This window comes from Chamaea fasciata, unplaced genomic scaffold, assembly GCF_029207755.1.
Source record: "Chamaea fasciata isolate MVZ Bird 193981 ecotype frontalis unplaced genomic scaffold, bChaFas1.0.hap1 SCAF_6, whole genome shotgun sequence".
In the NCBI taxonomy this organism is placed as follows: domain Eukaryota; kingdom Metazoa; phylum Chordata; class Aves; order Passeriformes; family Sylviidae; genus Chamaea; species Chamaea fasciata.
The window spans coordinates 32083387-32097530 of NW_027094091.1; the positions used below are offsets into that span (position 1 = coordinate 32083387).

Below are 14144 nucleotides of genomic sequence, written 5' to 3' on the forward strand. Positions count from 1 at the left end.
GTATATTGTAGCCTGTGCAATTTTTAAAAAGATAATATTTGCTGATCTTTGCACCCAAATGGTCTCTTCAGGAATTGTGCCTGTGATACTGGGAACGTTTCAAATTAGTGCCAGAACTGAAAGTTTTCTTAGAGGCATGCATGAGCAATTCACTTGCAAGTGCATCACAGGGGATCACAGCATTGAGTTGCTTAACCCAGAGCTCCCTGTTTTTGTAGGCCAGACCTTCAAACAGGCAAGTTACAACTTCACACAGTCATGGGGTTCATCCCACAAAGCTCTTCAGCACATGCGTCTCTCTTATTAAGCAGCCTAATATTTCTAAAGATAAAAAAGTACAGTGCCTTATACAATGGTTTTGTTTCCTTCCTTCATTTCTTTTTAGGATTTCTTACTGGAGGGCTGCTTTTTAAGCAAAATAAAGTTGTTTTTCAGTTTCCCAATAGCTAGATTCTCTATTTCTAAAGAATTTTAAAGAGCTATCTTTGTGAGTTGGAGTGTATTATAATATAGTGGTTATCATCTCTAAGAATTACCCCATTTTGAAGCATCAAAAGTACTGGTGACCACCATCTAGCACTGCTCATGGTGGGAGGAATTGTGTCATCACACCCTGGTGCTGTCCTTATAGTCACTGCACATCACTGCACATATCTGGCACACATATACACACAAGGGTGACTTAGCTGAAAGGCTAGTGAAGAACCTTTCATTCTTTGAAGAGCTGAGCTATTTATTCCTGAAGATTATTTCTATTTAACTTGTTAAAGAACAATATAGAGTCTGGGAACTCCAATAGCTGCCTTCTCTTTGGCATATGAACATCTTTCTCAGGCATTTAAAATCTATTTTCTGAATAATTAGGGGTGTAATGACATTTGTGTGATTATGTTCCAGACAGTATGATTAATATTAATAAACCACTAGCATGGCATTGTGCAGATTCAAAGCTGCAGGCTTTGGCTAATTAATCTCACATCAGATAACTAACAAAGCAGATAACTGAGCACTATCAATCCCTTGTGGTGATTGACTTGGGTAAGTGCCAGAAAGGCAGGTGAGGTGACATTCATTCTCCACTCAAGAGCACAAAGAGGGAATGAGTGGCAGATGCTAAAGATGATATTGCTTTCCCACATCTGTCCACAGTCCGCATGGTGCCTTTGAGTGTCTCACCACTTCACTCACTGCCTCCTGTGAAGGTGTGCCTTCTCCTGATCTGTTTCTGTAGACTGGTACACTCACATGTATACATTTGTGAATGTGTGCATTATAAATACACATAACACATGAATTCATGTTTTCCTCTGTGTTTATGATCTGAGTTTTCAGAATCTCCTAAACCACATAAGCTGGCTTTGTCCAGCCATGATCTTTGGACAGGCAAAGTCCTGGTTTAAATGTACTGATGATTAGCCATTACAGGGGATTAGCCATTTTGCAGATTCAGGTGTTTGCATGTGCCCATGAGTGTATTTACGATCTTTACAGCCATATGGTGTCTTAACATTCGTTTTGCAGATATATCAAAAATTGAAAGCTGTGGAACACATGGATGTTTACAACATAGAGGATATTCCTAACAGGTTTTTCTACAAAAAAGGAAAATTTGTGTCTCCACTAACTCTCGTGGCTGAAGAAGGATGGTTCATAGTAGAGGTAAAGTCTAGAAGCAAAATACTTTGACAGTGTGTGAAAAGGTATAACATATTGCTGATCATTGAGTTAAAGTCACTGGGCTGACTACAAAACTAATGTCAAATTCTGCTGTGTGCTTAAAAGAACTTAAAGGTATTGCAGCTATCCTAAAGGCAGACAATTAAATAGTCAAGATGCCTCTTTTTTCTCTGTTGTCATAAAGAAGCAGTTTTTGTCTTTCACATTCTTCTTCCCCCTGCCATCTACCTTCATTTCTGGTGCAAAAAGAGTTTTTCCTTTTTCAAGTCCTTATTATCCCTCCATTCTGCAGTACTTTATGGCAATTTTTCCTTCTGCCTGGCTTTCCTTCCATCAGACTGTCCTAAAAATGACCCATTTCTCCTGAGACCATCAGTCTCAAAAGGGTCAGACTGGAGAGTTACTCCTCAGAGATGCCCAGTGCACACACTGAACACCTGGGAACTTGTTAAGCAGAGAAGCCAGACATGAAGAGATTTTTCATAAGTTATTTTCTTACTATAAATCGGTATTTTTACTTTGTGCTTGTGTCACTACCGGGCATCTCTACATTACAGATACTAATTGCAGCTCAGCACAGCTCAGAGGGTGAGATAACTGTGTATCTTCTAAAGAGGTAAACTGAGCAGTGGTATTAAGTGATTTGCCCAAGGCCATACATTAGGTCAGTAAGCTGGCAACAGAACCAAGGAGTCCTCAGTTTCCTTCATGTCCCAGCATAGTCAGTGCACTTTGTGGCCTTGCAGGTTATTGTAACTCAGCTGAGCATCTTCTTTCATGGCCTTCAGAGCTGCTGCTCACCAAGCTTTGCTCAGGACAGTCCACACTACCACATTTCTCACCAGCCAACCTGAATTTAGCATAATAGTTTCTACAGCTGAATAAAAATGCTCTAAAAAAACCTGATGGCTTTGGAATACATCTGGGTGAGTACTACATTTCTGATTTAAAAAAAAAAAAAAAAAAAAAAAAAAAAAAAGGTATAAAAAGCCGGAGTTAAGATTTAGACAGGTAGAGTAGGAATCTGAAACATTTTTTCCAAAATTATTTTTAAAAATTACAACTAAACTCTTCCGTACAAAAGTCCAAAACAGAACGTTTTTACATATTCTGTAGAAAATAAAAAAGCATTTAAAAAATCATTGAAACTCTGACAAACCTTAATAACAGTGCAGCAAACACTACTGCTATGATAATTACTTCTGTCTCTCTGCCCATTCCTTCCCATTGTTTCTGATTTTCAAGAATGTCCTCTCATTAATGCTGTCAGATTTTCCTTCTCTTCTGTACACTTTCATTATATGTGCATGGGATATGAAAATGAAAGTTTCCTGTCATATTTTTAAAGAAATGATTGAGCCTTCTATTATACTTCCTGCCCAAACCATTGAAGAGAGGATGTGTAGCTCTTCCCTGTCATGCTCCCAGGGTTTTTTAACTCTCTGCTGGCTAGTGGATAGCTAAAAGCTGTTTGAAAAGGGGGATTTTGGTGGTGGTGGTGTTTTTTGAAAGAGACAAAGGGGCTGTATCTGGAAAGTTGTTTTCCTCATCATGGAGCATAGGAACTAAAACCCATCTACATTCTGATTAAAGTAGGATGAGGAGGGATTTCATGCTGTACCAAAGCTGATCTGCTCCTATCACCTTGTTCCTTTCACACGAGTGAGTAGTGCCCATCCTTTGGGCCTAAGATCCCCAGCTGCTCTCCTGTGTGCAACAATGGTGTTAGTCTTCGATGCTGCATGCTCACTCTGTACCCATCCCAGTGTATTTCCCAACATTTAGAGATCAATTGCAGCACATTTTCTAAACATGTACACGCAGGATGTACACACGTACATGACCATTGTCCGCAGTCTCAGATACGCTTGTTTCATCTTTGACAAGGATTGCTAGCCCAGACTTAGTCTGAGTATGAAAAATTACATCTCAAACGAGTTCTTCATCCCATTTGGACTTGCCAGGCAGGTACATTAGCGTGCTGCCAGTGTTCTGGGTGAAAATGAAGCCCCTGGAGTTTGTGGGGTTCGCTGTAAGGCAGAGCCTGATGCTCCAGAAGGGCAGTGCTGGGATGCTTGCACAGCCCTGTCCCTCAAGCAATTGCTGTTAGGGGCTCCATTTCATGAGCTCTCACTTCAGCTGCAGTTATGAAAGTTAGTTGTATGTTTTTTGACTCAACTGGCACCAGAAATGATGGAAATGACTGTGCCTTTGCGCATTCTGTTGTGAGTAGGTGTCTCCTGTTGTCCAGGTGGGTTATGGAAAGCACATTACCTCCTCCTGCATTTGACATTTCTGGGGAAGCAACTGTGTCCAGAACATCTGCTAGAACCATGGAGGGGTGTAGGTATGGCAATGTCATGATGCTGCCAAAGAACCACTGCAAATTTAATGTGACTTCACTTGTCTGAAGCTGATGCTGGCAAATGCTCTGCAGGTTGCCTGATGGTAAGCAGCACACTTAATCCCCAGGAATCACAGGAAGCAACGGCATAAGGATGTTCTATGGTAGGGAGAGGAGAAGTCTGTTTTCTCCTTGGTTTGCTCTGTGCAGGGAAATAGATGGGGTCAGGAAAAGAAATTTGTTAGCTAAAATAGTTTCATTTAATCTGGAACAGATTACCCAGAGAAGCTGTGGAGTCGCTCTCACCTTTCCCAACAACTGGAAATGTTCAAGAACTGTCTGGATGCAATCTTGTGCAATGGGATCTAGGACAACCCTGTTTGAGCAGGGTGGTTGGACCAGATCATCCACAGTGATCTCTTCCAACCTGACCCATTCTGTAATATTCTGGAATTATCTGGTGTATCTGCCAAGTATTACATCTGAAGAAACAGGGGGTTACCCTGGAAAACAGTTGGAAGAGCTACACCTCTCAGTCATCACTACTGCTGTCCTCAGTGCACAGTCAATTTTCTTAAGGAATGAGACAAAATCATACAAAATCATGCAAAATAAATGTTTATAAAAGAAAAGGGATCCTCAGTTAATCTGCTTCACCATCTGCAGGAGCTGTGGCACCATTTGCCTGAAGTGGGAATGTGGGAAACTCTTTTGGGGCATCTTCTGTCCTTCTGTGCCTGAGTGTGAAGGCTAGACCTGGACACTCTAGAGGACTGTGCAGCTCCTTCTCTGTAATTATCAGAGAAATTAATGTCATGGGTCTGATGAACTGTCAGTTGATGCTCTTTGTTCAAGAGAAATTACTGTCATAGTTTTGGGGTAATGTGGAGTGCCACATCTGTCCGCTGCTATCCCTAAGGAGCATGGGACAGGAGAAACTCATGGACAGGTTGGTTTTGATTTTGTTGGCATTTTGATCAGCCCCTAGGGCCTGACAGATATGGCACTGTTGCAGGTAAGAGCTACTAACACAAAGCAGGAGAAAGTAAGGAAGGAATTTAAAATTACATCTTAAGTGCAATATGGGCTAAGAAGAGCAAGATTTATAATGACAAATTAATAAAGCATAGAGCCACTGAGCAAGGAAATAAAACAGAGTCCAGGCCACAGAAAGTGGGGCTGTCTCAGGCCAGAGCCAGTGTTTCCTGGAACAAACCTCATTTGTTTGAAAACAAGCAGGGAGAAGAAAAAATAATTAGAAAATATCTAGTAGGGGTGATATTTGTATTGTTAGGCTGACTAGTCAAATGGAGCAAAAAATGACTTATTTTTCTTAGGTGTGAGTGGCATGTGGGGCAGAACAACTCCCCAGTAAACCCACGGAAATGCATGGCACTGGGTGGGAGAGCAGTGCTGCAGGCATGGGGGGAGGGACAGCACCTTGCTTACACCTGTCACATATGACTGTGGTACTTTGTGCTTGTGGCAGAAATCTACATGAGTTGTCCTCCCCTTCCAGCTGGGAGTTGGTTACTCACTGAGACAGCAAAGCCAGGGGTCACCCCTCCTGGGGATGAGCTCCTGTGCACAGTGTGGGGGCCTGATGGGGTGACACAGCACATGGAGACACAACATGGCACCCCACAGTGCCCCAGCACAGCCCAGCAGGCAGGCACTAATCACACTCTCCTGTTGTCACCCAGAGCAGGGACAAGCTGCCCTACTGGGAGAATGGGACGGGGAGGAAGGAGGCCTGGCAGAATGGCTGGCATGGCTACGACAATGAGCTCATGGACATGAGAGGCTTCTTCCTCGCGTATGGACCAGGTACAGTGCCACCATCCCTGGTGTTCCACTTCCCCTGCAGCCCCACGGGCCTCACCCCTGCAGCCCCTGGCACAGCAGGACCCTGATGTAGCACTCTGCGACACCCAAAAATTACAAATAGATGGCAGGATTTCCTCACTAATGGAGTGTTTGTTGCACTGCATCTATTTTACAGCTGAAGAAACAGGGCAGAGAGATATGAAGGGATTTGGTCAGCCTCTCTCTGATGTCCCAGTGCAGTAAATATCTCTTTGCCCTGTTTTCCGTAATTTTTGGCCTAAACTTTCAATTCTATCTGAAACACATGAATCCTTTGTTAGGGGATTCAGACTCGCTACAGCAGGACACTTTGTTTGGGAAGGTTGCAGCATACCTCACCCACCTGTCTGACGGGCAGACACAAAACTCCTAGTTTCCACTTCATCAGGCCCTTTAAACAGGGCAGAGCGCCAGGCTGCAACTGCAGACAGGAGTGAAAGCAGAATGTGCATTGCAATCATGTCAGGCTATTACATATATCAAGCACATACAGTAAAGTAGCTCCTATACTTAAAAATTCAGAGCTTCTTTTAGTTTTTCAAATAAAATCGGTCTAGAAGTAAAAATAATTAATAAAATTGTTTAAAATGCTTTTTTGCTGAGCTATGCTGTAAATTGTATAGCATGCCACATCCCAGCCTGGTGGGTAAGTCCCAAGAAAGCCAAAGGAGCCCTTGCCCCACAGCACCCCATATTCCAGGGGCTGAGATCCAAGTTACATGATGCCAACTCCTCTCTTTTGCCTGCAGATTTCCGATCCAACTACCGAGCGCCTCCCATCAGATCTGTGGATGTTTACAACATCATGTGCAGCCTGGCAGGAGTACAGCCACAGCCCAACAATGGCTCCTGGTCCAGGGTGGAGTGCATGCTCCGAAACACAGCCCCCTTGGCACCACTCCCCCCGTGCAGCAGCTGTGTCCTGGCATTAGCTCTGCTCTCCCTGTTCGCCAGGCAGCTCTCCTTACTGTGACCCCTGAACAATGTCAGTCAGTGTCACCAGCAGCTCCATCCTTCTCTGTTTGTTTTTTTAAAGTTCTTTATTTGAATAATAGCTTCATTAATAGAGTGCTGTCCCCCACTCCTCCATTGTGCTCCACCAGGCATGAATCTGACCCATCCTGCATTTACAATGTTTTTAACATGAAGCCAGGTTTTGTGCTGCTCCAACCATAGCCGGGGACAATGGTGTCACTCATCTAGATTTACAGCACTGGCAGTGAGAGCAGAATCTTGTCTGGCTATCCACAAAGTTTTCTGGTGGGTGCTCGTGGGGGTCTCTGAGCATCAAACACATCTCACCCCAGCATCTTTCACTGAGGAGCTCGCCCTGGTTTGCCATACTGAGTTCAGAAGTGGAGACCAACCTCCTAGCAATTAGCTGGGGTCATCCTGGTTCACCCCTTCACCTCCAGCTCTAACAGCAGCAGAGCCCCATCTTCTTACAGCACAAGCCAAGCCCTGTCTCTACAGACACAGTCTTCAAAGAGCCAAGAGCTTTGCTGAGGGACCATAATGCCGAGAGAGGTGGGTCAGCAGGAGGGCAGTGAGAGCATCCTACTTCTCTCAGCCTTTCCTTCTTTATTTTCACCAACATTTTCACCTGGCTCTGCCCATTTCCAGGGCTAGTCTTTCCTCACGGACCACAGAGGAAGGGAGGGCTGGGAAAGAGGAAAGTGACAGAAATCCTCCCCTTCAAAGCCAGTGGGAAAATGAATAAACATCTGGACACACAAGGGTCAGGAGAACATAGGCTGGGGAAGCCTGGCATTTAACAGCCTCTCTGCTTTTCCTGGTGAAGATAATACCATCTGATCACATTTTGATGTTTTATAGTCAATTGCATTTCTGAAGGTTTTTTGACACACTGCTCTTCTACCAGCTTTTGCACTCTACCTCTGTCTGGTGATCAGCACATTTGCCTTTATTCTGCAACAGGGAGAGAGGTCTACACTGATAGAACTCCCACCCTCTCAGCTGATTCTGGTGATTTTTTCCATCATTGGCTATCAAGCAGAAGCGAAGTTGTAACAGCAAAGTTAAATTAAACAGCAGGAGAGGATAGAGCTGTTGCCAGAGGTGCCTTTGGGAGTACACAGCGCTTTATCTGATATACCTCTGAACCAGGAGCTTTCAGCAACAAACTGCCTTTGGAAGGATTGAGGTCCCTGCCCATGTAAAACAAACCTCTAGGACTTACAACTCTTCTGGACCCAGAGACAAGCAGGATCAGGGTATGTGTGGTACAGTGCACTTAGGGGTGAATGATTACACTGTGGGGAAAAAAACACAAACACCAAATTAAACTTGACAAAAGACTTCTGTAATAGCTGTAAAGATTTATGTAATGTGTTTTTAAAGCTCAAGTGAACCATCAAATCAATTGGGAGAAAAATGGAAAAAATCAGGCTTTGTTATTAGACTGTTGAGTATAAAAGGCAATTTAGTGCTTTCGAAGCATTTGCAGTAGCTGTAAAACAAGCACCTACTGTTCAGAGTTCCCTGTTGCTCTTTAATGGACCAGGCTCAATGAAATCACTGGAGCATATTTTTAAAGGAAAAAAAAATATCCCCAGCATGCAAGATAACCAAATTACCAAGTTTTGTCTGAAAATCATCAGGGTAGATGCCATCAGTGCCTGCTAACCCCTACACAATGTGCCATTTTAAGCCTTACCAGCAAGCAGGAGCCAAAGTCTTCTTACAGAAGCAATGTTTCAAAAGGTATAAGAGTATATTCGGCTCCTCTGTTATGCAAACAGAAATTGAAAATAACAAATTGGGTCCCTTGAGTTGTTCCACGGGTGGGTTGTGACACATGAAACCAACACTGATCCTTGTGACTACTTTCTGTAACTCACTTTTGCCAGTGTCCACATGCAAATACTGAAGGGTGAATCCAATTGCAATATGATCTGTTTGACCTTAATGAAAGCATTTTGTGCATGGTAAAAGATGCTTGGTCTGTAAAAGGAAAATTTGATGGCAGACCTTCAGGAAGCTCACTAGCTTCAGGAGAACTAGAGCTCATTATTTTTTGAAAAGTGCATCTTTCTTCCTCAGAAATGTCATACCTCTGAATCAGTTCCCATTCTCATTCAAAATCAAGTGTCTTAACTCTTGCCTATTTTTCTGTATACTATGCAATGGAGGTGGGTGTATTTTAAAACCTATTTCTGAATGATGTTTTTATACAATGACTGATTGTGAATGAATGAATGAATAATTCTAAAAATGGTGTCCGAAAAAGTACTTCTTTGTAAATACTGTAAGATTTTTGAAGAAAAAACCAGCCCAAAACCTTCCCTTCAACACTTTGCCTTTCTTGTCTAATTGCTTCATCAAAGTGTGATAAACAGTGTTTGAAGCTTGTGCTGATTAATTATCAGAAAGACTAATGATAACATTGTTTAGAAATGGCAAAGTTGTCAGCATGTAAATTAAGGACATTAAATGCATCACATGAGATGATGTAGCTTGTATATGCAGTCCTTTTTTCCAGATGTATTTCACTGTTTAACCTTCTGAACATCCATTCAGGAACATGTCATTCCTACTAGGCAATGGACATGAGAAAACAGTTTGCACTTCTAAGAAGAGAAGTGAACCCTGGATGCTCTCTCCAGACACACTTCTCTAAGCCCACTGTGTCACCATCACATCAGATGACTGCACAGAAATTAAGAGCATTGTCACTGGTATGAGGGTGCACCAGGCTCAGGCTCTACATAGCCCCCCTTTCCCAGTGGGAGAAGGTGCAAATGTCAACAAGACCTTGAGAAAACCAACTCCAAAGGCCTCAAGGATAAGGGGGCCCTATTCCATTCCAAGCTTCACAAACCCACAATGTTCATGGAAGGGACTAATTTAATAGAAATAAGTCTCCAAGCCTACTTCATAGTATTTATCTCCTTTTCCTTATATTACCACAGAGCAGGGAGTGGAGGAGGACCAGTGCAGGTATGCCGAGTCCTTTAATTCACAGCAGGGCTCCCCCTGAACCAGTAGCACTGTCAAGGGCTGCCAGAGATGCTCCCCTCACATTCCATGAACATGGGTCCTCAGAAAAGGAAGGTGCTAAGAGCCTGCCTGCAGAGGAATAAGTCTCAGTCTGCTCCCCATCACAGTGCCAAAAATGGCAATTTCACAGCTAAATAAGCTGAGCCCTTTTTACCAATGACCTTGGTGACCATGCAAATGGCGTGGCTGGCTAAGGCCCAGCAGGGGAACCCTCCAGCATCCCTCTGGATGCAGCCTGCATTGTCTGCACAGGCTGTAGCCTTGTGGAGACACTTTCTCACTGGCCCAGACACCAACCTGCACTGTTCACAAGTACTTCACAAGACTTCTGGTCACCTTCCTTGTCTCCTAACTAATACATCACAATATATCACAAAATCACAGAGCATTCTGAGTTGGAAGGAACACACAAGGATCATCAAGTCCAACTCCTGGCCCTTCATAGGACCATTCCCAAGAATCCCCTGAGAGTTACTGTCCAAATGCTTCTTGAACTCTGTCAGGCTTGGTGCTGTGGCATCTGTCAGATGTTAACCCATACACCTCTGGGGGTTGTACAGATCAAATGAGCTCTGGCCACTGGGAAGCGAAAGGCATTGGAAAAGCTCCATGTAACATTTCCTCACCTTCTTTTCCCTGTAGGGCTGTAGCAGAGAGGGCAGGTCGCAGCAAATTCAATAGGAATTTTTAAAGAAAACATGGCCTAATGAAGAGGAAGGTTTGAAACCCTGCGTTTTAGCACAACAAGTCTTTACCAGCTGTTTTAAAAGACAACTTTCACATACACGGAAAAATATTTTTTGTGTAAGTATCAAAACACATCTAAGTTAAGGGAAGATTCAAAAATAAGAACATTTCAGAATTACACACTGGGAACTCTGAGCTTTTGTCATTGAAGGGAACTCTGACTAAAACTGTCACAGGTAGCAAAAAAATTATGAGGAGAGATTTGAAGAGGGGGCTAAGGTGGGGGAAATTCAGTACCCACTTTCCACACCAGCACAGATCAGGGCTTAGCTGAGCTCCAGGGAGCTGGTTGTGATCCTCTTCCGGTCGCAGCAAATGAGGCATTTTAGTATCAGAAGAGTATCAGTCTTCAGGAGCAAGGGGCACCAGTGCATGCATAGAAGATGTTCCTCTGTCCCTCACCAAGGAGTTGCAGGCAGCCAGCCCCAAAATGTCAGCATTCTCTGCAGGGAACACATGTCCAACCAATTTTCTGTGGCTGCCAGAGTGGGCACTGACACTTCTGTTTTTCCCAAGAAATTAATAATACACTAAAACATTACTCATCACATAGACATATTGTTAGGTGAATATTAATTAAGCCCCAAAATTGGCTGGAGACACTGTCATTGCTTCTTTTCCAGATAGAAAAAGGAAGGCTGAGATGGCATCAGCTGTTGCAAAGGCTGTGGAATGAAAGTCAGGCTTGCAGGGGATCATCTACAATCCCTACTGGACTCTCACTCGGCCTGCAGCCCTCACTGGGTTGCCTCCATGCAAAGGCTCCTGGCCACATAAATGTATATAACTGGGCCATGTGTCCATTAGAGGCAGTTTTAACCTTTTTTTAGTGGTCCCACATGGTCCTCATCCCACACCACTACAACAACGAGTGCACTGCCATTTACTGTACCCTCTATTCATGTTAGTTTTACTCCTGCAAGGACATGACTATACTAAGTGACTTGGCAGGAGTCTGCTTCTGATTTCTGAGAGGTGCCTCATCCCCTCTACATGATCCCTGGGCAGAAGGAGGCTCTGACACATTAAAAACTAATTTTTTGGAAGCACTTATTTGCCTCCCAATGCATGCATGCATGCATGCATGCATCCATCCATCCATCCATCCATCTGTAAATTGCACTCTCCCTTGATACTTTTTCCATGTACTCCATACTGGTGGAGCTTTGGGGTGCAAGACTTTGTTTCCTTGCTTGCCAGAGTAGGCAGCAATGTGGTTTTCATCTTACAGCTCATTCACTGTCCATGAAAAGAGAGGGATAAAGCCTGCTGACCACATCCCAGCTGAGTAGATTCTGTCAGAGAGAGGGAAAGCAGCCCTTGCCCATCCATGGAGGGATTCTCACACAATCACAGCTATAACAAAGAAATAATTTTTAACTTAAAAACTAAGATTTAAAAATAGCCTTCAAATTTCAAATAGCAGCTGTGAAAGATGACCAAAAAAAAAAAAAAGCCGAATGTTTTTTAAGGTGAAATTCAAGCTTTGTATGAGCTGGATTATACAAACTGCTTCAAACTGCTTTTACCTCAAGTGATTTCTTATAAGAAAATTTCTGACAAAGAAAAATAACTACTTTTCCCCCTTTAAAGAGAATAAACTTGTGAGGGTACCGAGCTCGCTTTGTGTTTCATGCAATCTTTCATCAAAAACAAATGGGATGAACAAACCCATGTCTTATGGAGAAGAAGATATTTAATATCCATAATGTGGGGAGCTTTCCAGCAGAAGACAGACTCTGTTTTATGCAGAAATAGCTGAGTGCAGGCTGTAAAGGCCTAGCAATTAATCACGCATCTGAAGAAATACAACACGCTCATAGAAGCTGAATTTTAAATGCTTGCTGCTCCAGTTTGGACAGTGACAAATTAAGGCCCCCACAAGAGCAGGTGTGGCTCTTGAAGAAGCCCTCTGAGGGCAATTAAAAATGGGCAACCAGCTGGTAACTGTGCAGATGTGACAGCTAGGGCAGCTCAGGAAATTAATACAAAGGAGGAGAAAGGAGGAATAAATGGTGTAGGAGCTGAGGCAATAGAAACAGGACCTGCTCTCCACAGGGGGTTGTTCCATGGCAGGTGAAGTGCTTCATCATATGAGATGGGCAAAGTGGTGACAGCTACATATCCCCACTGCCCTGGAGAGCTGCCACACACAGGCTTCAAATGAATCCCTCACTGAAGGACCCCCAAAACCAGAAGAGCTGCTGCTTTGTGTGTCACACAGTTTCTCCTGGTGCCCAGGACATGGCTGCATTTAGAGATGACTGAAGCAGATGGCCTGGACACACCTGAATTGTCTGTGGTACCCTGTGATGGAAAAGACAAGGGGTGAGATCAAGGGTGGATTTTCCCAAATCAGCTTCAATGAGCTCCAATCCAACAGGTAATATCCAGCCAGGTTTCACATACAGTGCTTCATAGTTCCTGGTCAGTTCATTGTCTCAAGTGTTCACTGCTCTGAATCAGTCAAGAAAATGGTAGTTTGTCCCATTGAAAATACAGAAAATAATTCAGATACATAACAGATTAGTAGGAATTGGTCCTTTTCCATTAAGGGTAGCACTTAGGAAGTGTGAGCAAAATTATAATAGTGCCATGCTACAACAAACTATGTAGGAGTACAAGCCAGAGCTCCTCATCCCCTTTGGAAAAGGATGTCCCCATGATTGTTATCGCAATTTCTCAGTGCTATTCCTCACACATCTACACCTACCCTGCCTTTCTCCACACATCCATTGTGTGTGAGGCATCACTGGGACAGAATTTATCTTCTACCTAAGTGCAGGCTGGGGGACTGTTCCCACCAGTCTATTCTTCCAAAGTACTTTGTTGATAAAAATCTCTTTCCCGTTGTGAATTATATGGACTATTTCTCAGGAAAAGCTGTCAGCACAGATCACAATAGATTACATTTTTTTGTTGGTTTTCTCCCCTTGTCCATAGAAAAGGTGTACTCCTGTTAACATTAAGCTTTGGCATTCTTCCAGGAAGCTGAGCAAAACAGCATTTCATTTGAGGCTGCTGATAAAAGGGCAGAGTGGACAGGGGTTTTACCAGTTTCAACCTCTAAATAAAAAGATCTCCCCAGGGAAGGGCTGCTCAGCCACTTGCCTGACTCTGTGATGCTGAGTATTCTCTTCTCTCTTGAAAAAAAAATCTTGTTTTGTTGGCCCTATTTCCAGCATAGTGTTGAAGCATAGGAAATTTTCTGTGTAAAAGGAGCTCTCTTTCTGTGTTCCCCTCCAACACTTGCTGCTTGTCACCAGTGCAGGTCGTGACAGTCCTAACAGTGCCATCCTAGCCAGAATGCCAAATAATAAGGCAGGATGGCAGCCTCACTGTGAGAAAGTACCATCCACATTACCTCTGTATCTGGGCATAGGTACTTATTGCAGCACAGAGACCCTCTCTGGCCTAACAGCTTTCATACGATAAATGCATCCTAAGACCAAAGAAATTATTTTCTAACAAGCTCAACATCCAGGGTCTC

At 43.4% G+C, this 14144-nt stretch overlaps 1 protein-coding gene across 1 annotated transcript in view; it reads left to right on the plus strand.

Annotated features, from left to right (window-relative positions):
- Positions 1–9358, plus strand: part of ENPP6 (ectonucleotide pyrophosphatase/phosphodiesterase 6) — a 32322-nt gene extending 22964 nt beyond the window's left edge. The window contains exons 6-8 of the mRNA XM_066185911.1: positions 1522–1659; positions 5725–5848; positions 6637–9358. Of these exons, the coding sequence (XP_066042008.1) occupies positions 1522–1659; positions 5725–5848; positions 6637–6860 (486 nt within the window). The 3' untranslated portion in view covers positions 6861–9358. The remainder of the gene's footprint in view (positions 1–1521; positions 1660–5724; positions 5849–6636) is intronic.
- The last annotated feature ends 4786 nt before the right edge of the window (positions 9359–14144 follow it).